Source organism: Cygnus olor, chromosome 13, assembly GCF_009769625.2.
Source record: "Cygnus olor isolate bCygOlo1 chromosome 13, bCygOlo1.pri.v2, whole genome shotgun sequence".
NCBI classification, from domain to species: Eukaryota; Metazoa; Chordata; class Aves; order Anseriformes; family Anatidae; genus Cygnus; species Cygnus olor.
The window spans coordinates 5,893,192-5,911,708 of NC_049181.1; the positions used below are offsets into that span (position 1 = coordinate 5,893,192).

General features: G+C 35.4%; 1 protein-coding gene across 10 annotated transcripts in view; it reads left to right on the forward strand.

Annotated features, from left to right (window-relative positions):
- DIAPH2 (diaphanous related formin 2) overlaps positions 1-18,517 on the forward strand; it is a 191,553-nt gene that overhangs the window by 116,223 nt on the left and 56,813 nt on the right. For all 10 annotated transcript variants that reach the window (XM_040572808.1, XM_040572804.1, XM_040572801.1 and 7 more), the window contains 2 exons: positions 1,499-1,663; positions 18,234-18,369. In XM_040572808.1, coding sequence (XP_040428742.1) covers positions 1,499-1,663; positions 18,234-18,369 — 301 coding nt within the window. The remainder of the gene's footprint in view (positions 1-1,498; positions 1,664-18,233; positions 18,370-18,517) is intronic.

The window sequence follows — 18,517 nt, forward strand, 5'->3', positions numbered from 1 at the left end:
TTTCTATTTAAAATGATTATGGCAAACTTTTAATGATCACTGCTGGGATGGAAATCAGTCTAAGATTCATTTCTACACTCTTCAGTTACTAATACAATGTGTAATACACTGTGACCTTTTAATAATATCATTTCATGGAAATGAAAGCAATAGGTACTTCTTTCAGTGTGGGAGAGGATAAAAGAGCATGGAACAGAATGGATATAGACAGCAGTCTTGTCAACTTCCGTGGTTTCATTTCCAATTGTACAACAATTCATTACCTGTTTATCACTAGTACTTAAAGAATTCAGGTATTTTTTGTATCTCTGATTTAATATTGTTGAGAACTTCTGATTGATTTAGGGTTGATATTACCTAATATAAAAGTGTACATTTGCATTAGATACTCGTGTTTTGGGTTTCGTTCTGTGGTGCATTTGAGTAGCTGGCAATTGTCATCCAGCTTTTTACTTCCACCGCAACAGACAAATGTCTGGACGTTCTTTAGAGAAGAATGTTTTTGTTTTTTTCCTGTCCTGTTATTTGCTCTTTCTTGCTAGCTTAGAACTCATGAGTTTTTGAGAATTTGTTTGTAAACCGACTTGAAAGACAGAGAACATTTACCCCTCAGCATCTTGTATAGCTGTCATCTTTGTGTATTCATAAGCTGTGATCAAATTATCATAGAATCATAGAATGGTTTGTATTAGAAGGGACATTAAAGATCATCTAACTCCAACCACCCTGCCACGGGCAGGGACACCTTCCACTACACCAGGTTGCTCAAAGCCCCATCCAGCCTGGCCTTTAACACTTCCAGGGATGAGGCATCCACAACCTCTTCTGGGCAACCGGTTCCAGTGCCTTATCTCCTCGTAGTAAAGAATTTCCTCCTTATCTAATCTAAACCTCCCCTCTTTTAATTTAAAGCCATTACTGCTTGTCCTGTCACTGCTCTCCCAGGCAAAGAGTCCCTCCCCGGCTTTCCTTTAGGCCCCCTTTAGGTATTGGAAGGCTGCTACAAGATCTCCCCAGAGCCTTCTCTTCTCCAGTCTGAGCAACCCCAGTGCTCTCAGCCTGTCTTCATAGGACAGATGGCTCCAGTCCCTTGATCATTTTTTGTGGCCCTACTCTGAACTCATTCTAATACTTCCATGTTCTTCTTGTGCTGGGGGACCCAGAGTTGAACACAGTATTCCAGGTAAATTATGTAGCTGTATTACCTATATTGAACATACAAGGGGGCATAAGTGCTTTTGAACTATGATCATGTATTCAGTATAATTTTTGAGCTAGACTAGACTTCTAAGCCAACAGGATAAAGGAAATTTTCTACCTTCTTATGTTGGAACGTACTCATATACATATAAACACACAAAAAATGTCCCACTTGACAGCAAGACAATACTAGCAGATTTTATGATTCTACAGACTTAGTACTGAAGTTTTTTTTCTTGTTTATATTTTGCTGGTAGATTTAATTACACGTGAATCATTTTCCTTAACAAAACCTTACAGCTTCGCTGAGAGTGCGCGAGAACAGTATGAAAAACTGTCCAACATGCACAACAACATGACTAAATTGTATGAAAATTTGGGAGAATACTTTAGCTTTGATCCCAAAGCAGTAAGCATAGAAGAATTCTTTGGCGATCTGAGCAACTTCAGAACTCTGTTTTTGGTAAGTAATGTCTGCAAAACATCATATATTCTTATTTTTCCTTTGGGTTCTCTCAAGTTTAATTCCTTCCTCTTCTTTCTTCCTAGAGTTTTAGTTAACTTCTTGTTTTATGCTGTGGCAGGGTGTCAGATGCATGTGTCCAGAATTAATTTGATTTTGGTCACTGATAATTATAATTCTTTAACTTGCAAACCCAACTGTCAATGTGAGCAAGACATGGATAATCAGAAAACGTGTAAAAAAAAAAAAATCAACCCTCCCCTTCCCCCCCTACCCCCCCCCCCCCCTCACAAAGCCCCAAACAACAAAAATGAAAACCACCAAAAAAACACAAACTCTTAGTGAATAACTCTTAGTGTGCCTGGAGTGTCACATTATGTCTCTAGAGAATATTAACATCGCTTGGAAATACCACTGTTTACCATGCAGCTGTAGCTCTGAGATGTGTCTATTGCCAGTATCTGGCTTAATTCATCACATAATCATGGGAATTTCGGTTTTTGGTGTGATGGATGAATAACCACTTTAAAATGTAATTTTAGTGTTAAGTTTACTGTATTAGTAAACTTTTACTACAATATATCTGACTGTTCATTTTAATTTGGCTGTAATTATTCTTTTTTTACTGTAAGCAAATTGCCAATTTTTTTTATAGTTAGTAAGTAGGCCAACACATCTGCATGAAGATGTGTCAAAAACAGGAATAGTTGTCATAAGCTATTTCAATGCATTTACTTTTCCATAAATCCAAAGCTTACATTTTCAAACATGGATGTCTAATTTTTGAAGTCTACTTCATTGTAACTACTTGAAACAGACTTCAAACTAGCAATATCCAAATACTGTGGTGAAAAATCTGTCCTCAAGTCTGTATTTAAACAGCTTTGAAGGTGATAAGAGCCAGAGAACAAATATCTAGGTTTTCTAGAGAGCATATTAGAATGAAAATACTTCCAGTTACTTAAATATGTCTATTCCTTCTTTGTTGACTACCTCAAGATCTGACTAATAGCCTGGTGCTCTTTGCTGGTTATAATTGTATTTGAAGTGAATGAATAATAACGGCGGGGAAGGTGGGATCAGCTTTAATTCATTGCTACTTATTTAAGGAGAAAATTCTCCGAGATTTATCTGTATGCTTGTCCAGGAGACAAATCTCTTTTCATGTCAAGGTATAGTAGTTATATATTTTCTATATAAAATGTCGTATTCTATAAAATAGAGTGGTTATTCTGTCCTTTATCCTTTAATATGATGGCTATAATATATATTATAATAATAGTTAAGACTTTATATATGTCTAATATTTTGGTAATTTAAAGAACAAAGAGTCAACTCAAGAAAAATCTAGGATTAATCCCACTGGCAGGAATTACCACAAGGCTTGGGGTGCCAAAATTTCAAATGTATGAATGCAATAAATCTTCTGCTGATATAAGTTCCACAGTCTGCAAAGACACAAATCAGGTTATTTTATGAGCTTTTAATTTTTATGTCATATTTACAACATCAACACTATGTTGTTGGCTGTGTTATGTCTAAATTCATGTGGTTATGTTGATTGGACTTTCAGAGATTATTTAATCCACCTATATAATCCAAAGTAAGGTCAAGTTACAGCAGGTAGCCTAGGGCCTTGTTCAGTTAAATTTTTATTCAGGAATGGAGACTTCATGACCTCTCTGAGTCTGTTTTCCACAGTGATCACACTTGTGGTGGCAGAATAGGAAAAAAATTGTAACATAAGAGACTGTATTTATTGTCTCTTGTTCAATTGCTTTGCACCTCTGAGAAGAATCTAGATCTGTCATTTGTACACCATCCCATTATGTTGTGTAGATAGCAATTAGGTCGCCCGAGAGCCTTCTCTTCCTACAGGAGAACAAACTCAGTTCTCAGCTTCTGCTTGTCATATGCTCCAACCTCATGACCATCTTGATATCAACTACTGGACACACTCCAATATTCATTGGAACTCATTCTGGGCACGGAACTCCTCCAGACGTGTTTTTACAAGGAGTGGTAAAGTAGAAGAATTGCCTCCTTCAACCTGTTACTGTACTTTTAAAATAGTTGACTGTGCATTCAAACTTCTTTGCTCCAAAGGCACACTGCTGCCTCTCATCCAACCAATTGTCCACCGGTAACTTCATTTTTCTTCAGAGCAGCTTTCTAGGATTGCTTTTGCATTTTACATTAGTTGTGTTTAGGGTTAAGTAATGTAGTGTTAGCCTATACTATAGAAAACTGTATATTTATGAATTTTTTGGTGGTTCAATTTTTAAGTTTCACTGAATTTCCTAAATATCATTTGTGAGAATACTGTCTGGAATGGATTTCACTGCATCTCTAATACTGTACTTCAGTGATGATTGTTATGTGGCCTTGAAGTATCTGTTTTTATTTGTTTTTCAAATATTTGCTAATTTACCTCACTTAAATGAGGTCCTGCTTCTAAATCCAGAATGTTCAGGTGGCTTTGAACATTTGCACATTAAATACAGAATGCAGGTAAATGCAGTGTGACTTGGGAGGAAGGAAGTGTATTACGTCACTGAAGAATTTTAATTTGCATTGAGAATAAATTTCTCTTCTGTATGCATTTTGTTCACTTGTACTTATAGCAAGGCTCCAGATAGCCAATTCTCACCGTTTTAGGAAACTGTTAAAAGTTAGGGCATTTCTAACTTTATTTTTAATCACTGAAATAACTGTAGCAATCAGAGTAATGAAGGTGTTGAAAACTACTAGCAAACTACTGTTAATTATCATTCCCAACATGCACATAATCCTCTTGTTAATGCTGTGTACGTGTCTTCTGCAAATACTCCTCTGTGGATATGGAAAAGAGGTGTAAATTCTATAAACTACCCAGATAATTTTTACCATGAGATGTTACCTGGGTTCTATTTGCCAGAATGTCCTTTACTTTCTTTATGTATGAGTGCGGGAATACCTGTGTTCTTAAGATTACTAGACAGTACTGAAAGCAGACAGCAAACTTGTCTTGACGTTTGTTTTCTTTTTTCCTTTTTGCTTTTATTGGAGGGGAAGAGGATATTATCAGAGTGTTTGGTACAGATAAAATACTCCTTGAACATCAAATCTAGCAGAAAAAGGATTTACTTTGAGCAAGTAGTTGTATATTTTCAGTAGACTGCAACTATTCTTCATTTTTTCCAATGTAATCTGTCTTTAGTATTTCACTTACATACTAAATTACTTTTAATGGACTTTTCCTTCTTAAAATTCATATACAAATGTTAGCTATTCACAAATCAAGAAGACAGCATCTTTCTGGTGGGCACCACATAGTCATGTACTTCCTTGTCAATGAGGGTCACGATAACCTCATATGTACGTTTTCATAATCCTTGTTACAAGGTTATTATGTTTGAATAATACCTCCACAACACCTTCATCTTGTGCTGTAAATGCAGTCAGCAAATTAATGCATTGCAAAACATAATTGTTTTATTACCTAATTGATGTAAAGTGCCTTCTGTGTTAAGGGAAAGTAATTAAAGATGCAAACTTGAGTTACACCTCCTCGCAGAGATCAGAATCCACCAGCAATTCTGCTTTTGGAGTTTCTAAACACCTATGTATGGTCACCTCTTCTTAGGATATTTGTATGATGTTTGTTTTACTTAATACTAAAAAACTAAAATAAAATGTGTTTTTTTTAGGGTGGGAGATTATCCTAAAGACTAAATCTCCAGGAATTAATTCAGTTTACTAAGACAGAACTATCGAGTTCTGTATTCTGGTTTGGAATATCAGACTTGCATTCCAAACAGAAAAGACAGACAACAAATAATCTTTCCAAGTTTCTAGAGAAGTGGGGCTAATTTCTTGTGTCACTTCATAATTTTAGGAAGCGGGCAGTAGTCTAGTAAGATACTGTTTTAATGCTGTATGTGTTGGTCTGAATAGTTAATTATCTGTGTGGTGCTAAGGTTTTTAAAAGTTTTTATCTGTATTATCTTCTAAGCCTCTTTAAATATTAAATATTAAAGCTTCAGTATAAAAAAGTGAGATCTGAGACGTGTATAGCTTAAGGAAAAGCTTTCTTTCCTTAGTATAATTTGTGCTTTAGTCAAATTGACTTGTTCAGATATATACACTAGTTGTAGTAATTGTAATTAGGTCTTTTGAGAATTTCCTGACTTATTTTATCCACTAGAGCAGACCCTTGTAGACTTCAGTGGCGTAAAGCTTCTTGTTTAAGGATTTAATTTTTCCATATGCATGAAGAAGGCCTAGGGCAAGCATTAGAAGTTCGCAGTACAATGATTTTATTTTATATGAGGAAAATTATTTTAAAGAATTAAAATTTTCTGCAACATTTTGATGGCTATGAAAAGTTTTTCAAAAAGACAAAAAAGCATTTCATTTTCAAGTTTAAGGAAAAAGGCAAGAAAAAGCAAGTAATCACTGAAACTCATTTAATCTGTGGAATTTACTGTAAAAATTCATAACCACTGGTAAGAATTCAGGAGCCATCGGAGAAAACTGAGTATATACAGCATTTCCAGATGTTCTCTAGAGCACGCCTACTTATTAAATGTGTTGTTTTCAAACCAGAGTAGTGCCTGCATGCTGCTTCTAAGTGTTTTTTTTCTCCATTTATGGTAAATGGTTGAAGTAGATGGCCAAAATATAATTCCAGGTATTTTTTGAAATACGGATGACTTGGCTCTTCTTGTTTGTCTTTCTCCTGTGTTATTTCTTGTACTACAGCTGCTAACAAATAAAAGTTCAGGAGTTCTTCAGATTGCTGCTTTCGGTTTTGTTGCTAACATTTCTGGTGTGAACATTTATGATAAGACATACCATAGAATCATGAGGTAATTTAGTGTGGAAGAACATACTAGAGAGTCATTGAGTCTGACATCCTGCTCAAAGCAGGGCTAGTGCAGTAGTTCAAGCTGCGTGGGACCATGTTTTGAATATCTCCATGAATTGAGATACCCTGTCTGTGGAAGACTGTGTTGAAGGCTTTGCTAAAACCAAGATAAACAACAACAAACATGCATTGCCTTCCCCTCCACAGAGCCAGTCAGTCATTTCAGTACAGAAGCTAGTCTGGGTTGGTCAGGCACAATTTGTCCCTGCTAAGTCCATTCTTTTGGTTTCCAGTCAGCATCTTGTCCTTAATGTAACAGGAAATGGCTTCCAGAAGGAATCGTGTTGTGAACTTCCTGAAAACACAAGTGATGGCTGAGTAGTATGTAGTTCACCAAGCTTTCCTCACTCTTTTTAAGATGAGAATAACACTTGCTTTTCACAGGCTTTGGGATGTCCCTTGAGTCCTGCAGCTTTTTGATGAAATAGAGGCCTTGCAATGACATCAGTCAGCTGCCCCAATAGCCTGTGAGACAGCGATGGTAAAGGTTGAGATGAAGAAGGTACTGAGTACCTGAGACTCTGAGGTTAGGTTCCATACTCCATTCAGCAGCAGACCTATCTCTTCCTTAATCAGCCTTTGTAGATGTAAATGCCCTTCTCATTGCCTTTAACATCACTTTCCAATTTTATCTCCCACTGAGCTTTGGTTTCCTTAATTCTTTCCCTCCCTGTGCAGTAGTGCTGTATTTCTCTTGGGTAGTGTAACCATGCTTCTAGCTTTCAACTTTTCTGTTTTACATCAGAGCTACATCAAGAGTTCATTGTTCAACCACACTTAAACCTGCCAAACCTCCTCAGCTTCCTGCATGACAGGATGGTGATCTTAGTGCTTGGAGAAGGTTTTCCTTGAAGATCGGTTATCTCTGTGTGTGTGTGTATATATATATATATATATATAATATGCTGTGTTTTAATTGAATCTACAGCATATATAGTTCTAGATAAAGGCCAGTCATCGGCACTTAGAATTCAACACAGCCCTTCAAGAAATCTTGACATTTCTTCTGTTAGCTTTGTATAGCAGCTTTAACCACTATTTCCCTTTGCTTAACCTGTGACTCTGTATATAATTTTGCTGTGTGAAAGCAAGTATGCTGACTAAATAAATTACTGACTCTTTGTTATTTTTCTTTGTCATTTTTCTTCTTTCATTTGCAACTGCAGATAAGATTGTTATGCTATATAATAATGAAATTCAGCTAGTGTTTTTGAAAAAGATGAAATATATCAATGTCTTTAATTTTAGGCTCATCTTTAATCAGAAATATGTTCTGAAAGGCACATTTAATGGTCACAGAGAAATCTGTGTTTATGTATGTATGCACATATACATATCTATATCATATATAAAATATGTTCTTGTTGCATGATACGTTTTTCTTGTAATGCTTATATTGCGCTATTTCAATGTTAAGAAAATAAAAACGTCTGGTCTTTTGAAAATATGTTCAAGACTGTGCTGATCATTGTCAGAAGTGGCGTACGTTAAATGGAAAATAATGCCAGTTTTTGATTTCTTGAAATAAACAATATATGCATGCATAATCTTTTCTAATTATTTTTTCTGTAAGGTGGAGAGAAACAATACTTACTAAATGCACCTCCATAAGTTCTAAGTATTTAGAAGTTGTTGAGCTGAATATCAAGTTGTAGAGTTTATCAGAAAAGAAGTTCTGGAACAGTCAATGTTGCTTTCTCATCTTTCACTTTTCTGATCAAAGTATATCACCTATACAGTGATACTTATTTTGGTTCAGTAGTTTCCCAAATTATTTTCCAATAAAATTATCTATATAAATAAGCTGTTATTCTGTTATCCCTAAGCAACAGCAGAAAAGGAAATTACAAGGAGGCCGTGTAGGCAGGTACAGTAGCTGACCTTTCTTTGTTTTTTGAGACATATTGACTGCCACTGGAATGTTTTGTTATACTTGGAGAAGGGATGGGAGTGGTAGAGCTGACTTCTTTTTTTTAGAGAAATAGACGTTGGCTTGTTGAATAGAAATTGATTTATTTATGAACCTTTATTTCATTTTTTTAATATCTTTAAGACTGCCCTCACACAGAGTTTGCAGTCAAATACCAAATTAATCTCATAGCTAGTTCTTTATCAGTATCTGTCTAGCTGTGTAAAAGTAAATCTTTTTTTGCACTGTTTTGTGATGTTAGGAGAAGAAGGCTCTGCATACTTAGGAATTCACATTTAAATTTGCAAAACTGTCTGTCATATGGTTGCAAATAACCAAATAAACTTAGAGCACCTATGACTTACCTAACCAAAAATTGAGCCATTGGCTCAAAGCCAATGGCTTTTGAGCCATTTCAATTCATCAAGCTGCAGCATAGTGAATCAATCTAGAAATGTGGATGGAAGAAACAGAGTTATATTATTTATGTATGCTATATCTGCTCACTTTTTATTTCTAGGCTTTTCTACCCTTTTTGCAAGAAACATAGTTAGAGCCAAGAGTGTAGTGAGAGGACTAAATCAAGTTTGCATTGCTTTACCTCAGAAGTCTTCTTTACCTTTTGCTGTTGGAAATCCTGCACTTCTTGGTCTTTACTTGGCTGTGCTGCTTCTTGTTCAGTCTCTTCTTTTCCCTAAGATGAGGTAGAATATTTAAACCTTAGAAGTGAGCTTTTAACAAGTAATTCTGTGTGATCTCTGCCTAGGTTTATTTCTTTGATTTAGTGCTTAGATACATCTTCATAACCTCGTTGTATTCAAGGAACATCACAAGAACTAAGTAAAGCACTTGAGCATGAGGACTTTACTTTGTAAATGAAACCTGATTCAAAATCAAGCTGGGGCATGTGTGTGGGGGGAGGAATTATGTATTTTCTTCTGTCAGAGCTGACAGTTACAGGGAAATTGAATCAAAAGTAGCGATTTCGTTTTTTCCTCTTTACATATATAATAGTATATCCACAGAATAAGAATATGCCTTTCATATTTGGGACATTTTTGAAAATATATTTTTTTAGGTAATATCGATTTAGTCCTTCCTTTCAGAGAAAGTAAACACAAATTTCTCTTGTCCTTCATTTGCAGCATAACCTTGGAACAATTGCAACCTGATATACTTGGTTTGGTATAGTTTTCAGGCTCTTATCAAGTAATGATTAATCAGCTGCCTGAAGCAAGATGCCTGTTTGTTCTTTTCTGTTTTGGTTCTTCACTTTAGCCTGCTGTCTCACAAACTTTATATCAAATGATCTGAAATATTTTTATCTGTCACTTTCTGGATGTTTGTTTTTGTTGGCACTAGAGTATTTACAAATATCCACCAAATCTGTCATGCCTGCATTTAAAAATGCACATAAATTTCCTTTTAATGAGGTTGTATGCTTTATGAAAGGTGTATGAAATGTATAACGTTAGATGTATTTTTTTTTTTCCCTTATATAGCTCTTAAATTTTTCATTATTTTTTTTCCCTCTGGGCTCCCCTTTCATGCAGGTAGTCTTAAAGATGAATATTAAGTCTAAAAGCAATGTTGCAATAATGTCTATAAAAATATGGTAAAATTCGAGGAGGTAAAAAAAAACTTAGAGGTAAAATCTGGCATTTATAGGCATAGTTGTTATGAAACGCAAAGAAGCTTCTTCCTTCGGTGAAGGGATATTTTTGATATTTGGTGGACTTGTCAGTGGTGATTGCTTCTCTCTCCTAGAAAACAAATTTGTAAGTGCAGCTTTTTGAGTAAGAAAATCTTTTGATTACATTATAAATGTACTTAAGGAAAAAAGGATTGTATTCTAGTATAGTGAAATATTTATGCAGATACAAGTAACATCAGTTGGCAGTATGTGATAGTTGCATGTAAAAGACCATTGAAATAAACTGCACTTTTGTGTCAGCAGTGCCTTTTGATTCACTGATGATTTGTGAGTAGCTGGGATATTTTACTGTAACCCTGTAAAATAAGATCCAGAAAGTGGAACTCCCCCCAAAAATGATACGATATTAAATGATCTTTTTATTGGGCCACAAGTATCCTGGTCTTTCAAGGTTTTTAAGAAGTGTGTCCTGTATCAAGCAGGAAACAAAACATCTGTTATGTTTCTTTCGTATGAAGACTTTTTCATCACAGTGAATTCAGCAACTTGAGTATCATGTCCTTGTAACCCCTTTTCTTCTTTCTAATATTTGTTTACTTATAATATGCTTCAAAGCAAATTTTAAGCTGTATGATGCAGGAGCTTTTTTTTTCCTGTGGCTGTTTTTGAAACATCCCTTGAATGCAGTAGGACATTGGTTACAATAATATAAATCAATGAATATACAATACACAATACATAATCATATATATTTTTAATGAAAGGCACTACATAAATTCAAGCTGAATTCTCAGGTTTTAAACTAGTAAGTTGAGTTTGTAATTCAAGAATGACTTGAAAGAAATGATGTGTTTATTCACTCTTCTTCCAGGTTATTTGTCTGGGAATACAGTTTCTCCCTTCTGCCTTTAAAAGAAAAAAAAAATCACCAAGAAGTACTTCCTGCAGCAAAGTTTTCCAGAAGGCAATACTGAAATATTACCCCTACTAACAGGCAGCATGTAGCAAGCCCTTGCTGTCCTCCTTAAAAAAAAAAAAAAAAAAAAAAACAACCAACCACACAGGAAGAAACACCCAAAGACCCTTTTCTAAGGTCTCTTATTTCTCATCTAAGTCCAACTTGTGCTAATGAGTACTTCAATTTTATTTTTTTAATAAGATAAATCAGGAATTGGGTGTAGGCTAGGAAAGTTTATGAGTAATGGAATTGGAGGCAAAAGGATTCATGTAGGTGTGGTAACTTACTGACTTTGTTAACAGGTTGTTAGTGGTGCTAGGTAGGTGGCTGCCCTATTTCTGACATAAAAGGGTAAGGATGACATGATGACATTTCTCTTAGAAGATAATAAAACTTACAATAAAAAATAAACTGAATTGCAGTACACTGCATTTACAAGCATTAAAAAGCAGTCAAGTGTAGGAATAACTGGCAAAGTAGATGGGATTGGGATTTGTTTCTGGCAAGTCTAACTTGTTACTTTGGCAGTGTCATAGGTCTTGTGGATGGGAAAACTAATAGATATATTTTATGGTAGTGAGGCCTTTGGATAATTTTTTTCAGACGTAATATAGGATAACATGGTCTAGAAGAAACAGAATTTATGCTTCCTAATCTTGAAAAGGGACATGATTAAAAATTTTTTTTAGCATTTTCAATAGTTTTAAGCTGACTGTCCAGTCAGTACTGTTTGCAGTAAGTCTAATTGAGTCTTCTCATTATTCCTTAGCATTATCTTGGGACCTTATAAAATTTAAATGAGGATTTTAAATCCTTATTCCACTCTGAAAACCAGCCATAGTTTAGGATGTTGAGAATCACAGTACTTAAGATGTGAATCTAACCCAGATGTTGAAGAACTCTTGTAAACAATAGGGTTTATTACCTGTTCTAAGTGACTCCCTTTGGCAAGATTCTAAGTCTAAAAGAGACCCTACCACAGAAGATGCCCACAGTCTACAGATGCTTGCATCTGCACCTATCACATTTGTTAGAGAAAAAGCTGTGTTTGGGTCTTAGGTTAGTAGTAATCTGATCTCTCTTTTGAAGTCTCTGAAAGGGCACTTCGTCTACTCTCAGGCTCATCATTGTGCTTGTTCATATATCATATTAAGATGATAATTTGATAATTTGAACCCCCCATTTGTCTTAATTGTCATTTGATTGATCACTGTTACTACATCTTCAATTAGCTTGCTGATGTTGGAGTAAATTAGCTTATTTCCTGAAGTTTAGATTGGCTTATCATGTTTAGGAAATTCCAAAGCAAGCTAATAGAATTGGATTATTCTGTCAAAATGTAATATGAAGCATGAAGTGGAAGGTATGAGAAGCCTTGGGGGGAAAAAAAAAAAAATTGCAGATGAGTATGAGTATCCTTGCAATGTTGTGGTGTTTTTTTCGTGTTTTTCATTTCCTAAGGGTGTATTGGTATATATTCTCTGGAAGGAACACTTTTGCTTAATAGTCTCTGTCTTCTCTTGAAGGAAGCATGTAAAAGCTTTCAAACCCATGCTGTTTTATTTTATTGTTCTTTTGATGGGTTTGGTGTTTAGATACTTAAATCAATATACATTGCACAGTGTAGTAATCCTTTCAATCTCTGTTAAAATTTGAGAATTTCTAGGCAAAAACTTTGAGTCCTTTCAACGCATCACATTTAAGATCCTGGTCTATGGAAGAACAAAACCATCACTTTCTGCTTGATTTTAGGCGTGTGTAGAAAGTTTAGGAATAGATTTTACAAAATCACCTTGAAATAAGGTGTGTTTTTTTTTTTGTTGTTAAAATGTAAGGTTTCACTTGCATAATGGTGCAAAGCTTCGCATGCTGACCTATTTATCCATCTCTTTCTTGACCCAAAAAGATCTGTTTTTGACCTAAACAACAATTTGTCTGATGTGGTCCTCGGTTCCTCTGCTCAGATTGTTCACAGATATTTTTTTCATTTCTGTAATGTCAATAATACACATTTGTTAGTATGTAAGTATGCATTTCAGCTCTGCCTCTTTCAGTAATAACCTGAATTAGGCATGTGTGTTTACTCTGGTACTAAAATATTGAATTAAGTAAGTTAATAAAACAGTTCCAAATCTGTCTGCTTGACGATTGTTTTGTAATTATTGGAAAGCATGTTGCTGGAACATGCTTGCTTATTGTTTTTAATTGTTACCCTTAAACTTGATTCAGTAAATAGTGAAGGATTCTTCTACCTTACACAGCTATACAGTTCTAAGTATATTAAAATGTAATATTGCTGATTAGCTGGTGCAAAACCTTCCTCCCCACCTTGCATATACAACAGCAGCTACACCTGCAGAAGTCTTACCCTGTAATGGCATCTGTAGGGTGTGAGAAGATGTAATGATGAACTAGTGTAGATGACCCCCTCCCTTGTCCAGAAATCCTGATTTCTTTGATAAAGAACTGTCTGGTGCCAGCAAGACAGGCAGATACTGGATATAGACGCACCTGAGAGCCATAATGATAAGTAGCAGCTGGAAGCAAGTGGACTGTACTTAATGAGCAACACAAGGTGGTGCATATATTTATGCATGTTAATTTATGTGCTGCATAAGGTGTAGTAAGCCTGATGGCGGATGGCTCTGCTTGGGGTTGTGTACATGCTTTGGTTTGGTCCTTGTCCCCAGCCCCAGCTCTGGCATTGTGTTGGGACCCCAGTGCTGAATGGCTGTGCCTTTGAGTAAATGCCGGTGCTCCTGCTAATGCTGGCCTTGGTCCTGGGTGAGCTTGACCTGCAGTGACAGCATCCCAAAGATATTTTATGTTAGATATAATGGCTGGGATTCATGAATCACAGGGCAGTATCCTAAATAATCTTTTCTGCTTACTGTTTTGTAGCCACCCATCAGGAAATTCAGTATTTCTGTTCTTGTTTAATTCTCGGTTGCTGCATCTCTTTTGCATTATTGTCATAAGGATAACTTGAATATTATCCTCCATGGAATACTTATGAAAGAACTTACGAACACATTGAGCAATCTGCTGCATCTTAACTCTTTCTGTATATGAATTTCCAGTTAATTTGAGTTCACTGTTCCTATTGATTTATGATGCAATTCTTTATTTCTTGTAATGTTGAATCACATATTTTGCTGGTGCAAGGCAAATTTAGGGAAGGTCTGAGGGATCTGCAAGTATTATTTTTAAGGGATAGAGAATGAATTTCTGTGGACGCCTCACATTATGCTATTAAAGTGGTGTAGAAATTCAATTTAAAGTGGCATTTTTGTGCATAAAAATCAAGTACTCTCTTCTGTTACTTTGCAGAATGAATGATGATAAGTTGGTTATATTACATCTCATAGGCAGCGTGTGTAAAAGTGTATGAATGTAACCTAATAGATGTCTTTTTAGAACTCAACCACTTTAGTTTTTCTCAAAGAATGGTAGCATTGAAGGGAGTTTATAATTCTTATTTTTTCTGCTTTACTTTTTATTTTATAGTATCAGCATAGGTCATGTTCCTGCTAATGTTACTGTGTACATAAGTTTTTGTAAAAGCAATCTGTTACAGCTGTTTGAATCCACTAGCCTCGAAATTTATGCACGTATATGGCCCATACACTTTTGCTGCTGTATGAATCACTCCAAAAAACTGAATGCCCAATTTTAATTGTGTGACATCTCTAGACTTTAGAATGGTAAGACATGAGTTACACACCATGGTAAGTCATGTGCAGGCTTGTTGTACCTTTATGTTAGAAATCACTGGGCTAGTTCACAGTCTGGAGGTCTGGAAAGTGAGGAAAGAGTAAATAAGGAAGTAATCAAAGCCGCATGAGGGTGACAAATAATTATGTAGAGGGAAACTTAAAGGATTTGTGTTATAATCGAGGTAGAGCAAATTCTGTAGACAACACCGTTCATCCGAGTCAAAGTTCTCTTTACCTTTATTTAGTCATCTTCAACTAGCTTTGAAAAAGAATGGTCAATATTAATTCAAATATAAAGTATGTTTATAAATACAGATGAACATATGATTACTTTGCTTTCGGCACATAGCTTGAAAAACATCTGGTAATATATTCTTGTGAATGATATATTTCAGGCTATTGTCTGACTGTCTACAGTAGTAAATGACATACCGAATGTGGAACTGGCTGGTGGAGAGTAATGATAAACAAGTACTTTCTGTGTGGTTTGGTTCTGGGATACTTTTTTAAAGGAAAAGGATTACTTTCACTAAACAATGTTGATGTGTCAAATAGCAAATCGTTTTCTGTTTTCAGTCTTCATTTTGAAGTGGTATGTAAAGGAAAAGAAGAGATGGTCAATTTTAAGGAATGTGGCATAAAATTGGGTGGGTGAGTGGGTAGGAGGTTCAAGAGGATAAGGGATAGCAGGAAAGGATCCACTAAATACTAATCAGAATACTAGACCATTACTAAAGAATTGCTGGACTACTACAGTGAAGCCAAGGGCGAATAAGACTTGGATTTATTTTTTTTTTCTAGAGTAACTCCACTGTTGCTATGAAAAGCCTTCTGAAGCTGTACGGGTGCAGTGTTCCGTTGCACTCTATTAGTTCCAAAACTGCCAGTCTGGGAACCAAGAGCCCCAGAGACTTGTTAGTGTGATGCCCTGTTTGGATTTCTGTCTCTGTTTTGAATGTTTTTTGTTCAAATTGCCATGAGTAGGTAGCGTATTTTATTAACTGTATATATTTTGTATTTATGAACTGTGTATTTGCATATAAAGTCCTTTCAGTTAGGAAGTTTAGAGGCTGGCACAAATTAATTTTGCAGATACAATAAATTTATGGCTTGTTTAGTTCAGTCTATAGTAGTCTTCCTGTTAGAAAATATGGCAGAATCTATGACTTAATCATAATAACTTAATAGCTAGTGGGCTACTTCTAATTCTGTTAGGTGCTACTAGTACACAGGCTACTTAGCTACTTTCTTTCATAAGACTGTGGGCATTTACTTTCATTCCAGCTTGTGAAGTTACAGTAAAATGAAATCTCTATCAAGTGTGATTGAATGTGCAGAGACAGAACTGTCCAAAACCAAAGAGGATAAAATAGCGATTTTCTTTTTTCTTCTAAAGCAAAAGGTGCTTTACAGTGTGGTAGGTTATGCGATTGTACAGCAAATACAGTTCTTAGTTGAGTTTTCATACGCATCTACAGGTAACATCACTCATAACTGTGGTATCCAGCATCGCTGCAAAGCAGTATCCCGTATTAAATAAGGTGCTATATGTAGTATTGTACCTCGATGAACTCTTGAAATGGTTGCACTGAAATATGTTGCCCTTGGGATGCATGAGTATTCCATAATTGGAGGTATTCGGGAGTCCTGCATTATCAAATACTGATATAACTTCTGTAAGTCTTAACACTTAAAAGTGTTTTTAGATAGGATTTTCTTATGGAAGTGACAATCATTGTCCATAGTTCATTCCTAGTATGTACACAGGCAGGCAAATAGCTATCTTCCATTTATAAAAATTTGAGATGCCATTTCTGAGAAATTTATTGGGCTGTGTAATATAGTCAGTCTGCTCCAAATCTCCTATGGGAATTTTATTTGTGGAGTAATATCTGACACATCAATTTGGATCTTTACAGAACATCTACAGATAAATCTTTCTCTTTATTGTATTTCTAATCTTGTGTTTTTTCCTGTATTTTAAGGTATGATTAAATTGCACAGGAAATAAAGTAAACGTTAAAAATGAAACCATTTATTCTATGCCATGTCCTTAGTAAGTCTTGGCTGTTCAGCTGAAGCATCTTTAATGAGCATGTTGCATTAATTCTTGATGGTTTTAGATCCAGTTGCTCCTTTACTGTACCTATTTTGTTGGACATAATGTCCAAAATCACCTGGAGCCCAGACCTACACTACTTGTAGGTAGAGTATATTAGGGTACTGTGAGTTGGAGAGGAAAGGAAGCAATACATGTCTAGTTGTGAATATAAATAAGAAAATTACCCTTAACATTTATCATGTCTATCTATAACATTAGGTGAAATTAAATCACGATGGATTTCAGTGAATTTCCTCATGATAAATGAATCTTAGGAAGGGTGAAACTAAGGATGTGTTTAAGGTCTTATGTAAAAGCTTAAAGGAACTCAAGTATTTATTTTTTTAAGAGAGCAAGGAGTGCAATAGGAATTATGACTGGTTTTGAGCAAAGAAGTAATAAGTGTATTGGGTTTGTGTGTCCAGATTTTGGTAGTGGAGAGGGGTCACGTTGGAGGAGGCTCTGTGAGGAGAGACTGGACCTGCCCCATGCCAGAAACAGCCAGTTCCAGTCGTTGTCTCAACCCATGAGCTTTTCATCTTATTTTTTCTGCCTGCCCTGTTGAGGAGGGAGAGTGAAAGAGTGGCTTGGTAGCCAGGTAACCTTGGTAGCCCAGGTCAACCCAACACAGTAGGAAATCAAAACTAACCTCTTTTGGAAAAGGAGGATATATTCTAGATTAAATGTAGGAAGGATTGTGGAAAGTTTTTATCCAGGAGTGTTCTACATTTATAGCTTTTAGCATGGCACTTTGTGTAACCTGTCGCCACAGAGACTTTAGATTTGCTGTCTTAATCCATAAATTCAACTATTTTCCATTAATTTTGATGTGTTTTGTGTATTTAAGCAATGCAGACTGCTTTGGATATTTCGGTATATTTCAAAATATTTGAGGAATTGTAGCTTAAATGTTGGTAAATTAATTTTAGTTACTCATAGTTGAACTGCATAATGACAGAAACTTGCTTTCATCTACACTTATTCCTTTTAAAAGTAAGCTACTGGTTTAAGCTAGACTTAGTCTTAAAAGCAAATCCAAACAAACAAACATACATGTTGCTGCTGAATAATCTGGAATTTTTTGACCACCATAAACGCCAAGTGATTTCAATTTTCATTCTTCTTATTATCTAATAATGTGTATAAATAGTATGGTAAATTATCTTCTCTTTAAAATTTCTGACAATGCTTAAAATGTATCAGTTCCTTTTTATTTTTTTCACATGTGAGACGTAAATGCATATCTGTGCAAACAAGGTTAGTTTTTGTTATTTTTCCTAGTCCTCAGTATGTAGACTCCCATGTTCATTTTATCTAATGCAGGAGGCTGTAAAAGAAAACAACAAAAGAAGAGAAATGGAAGAAAAAATGAAAAGAGCCAAACTGGCAAAAGAAAAGGCTGAACGAGAGAAATTGGAGAGACAGAAGAAGAAACAGCAGTTGATTGATATGAACAAAGGTAAGGCATCATTTTTAGTGGAGAAATTTGTTAAGGGGGCGAGGGGGGAATAATGAGCTGAAGACTGTTCCAGGTCAATATGAAAAATACTTGCTGTCTGTTTTGCAAGCCGAAAAAAAAAGGTTAGCTTTTCCAGTGAAAACTCTTT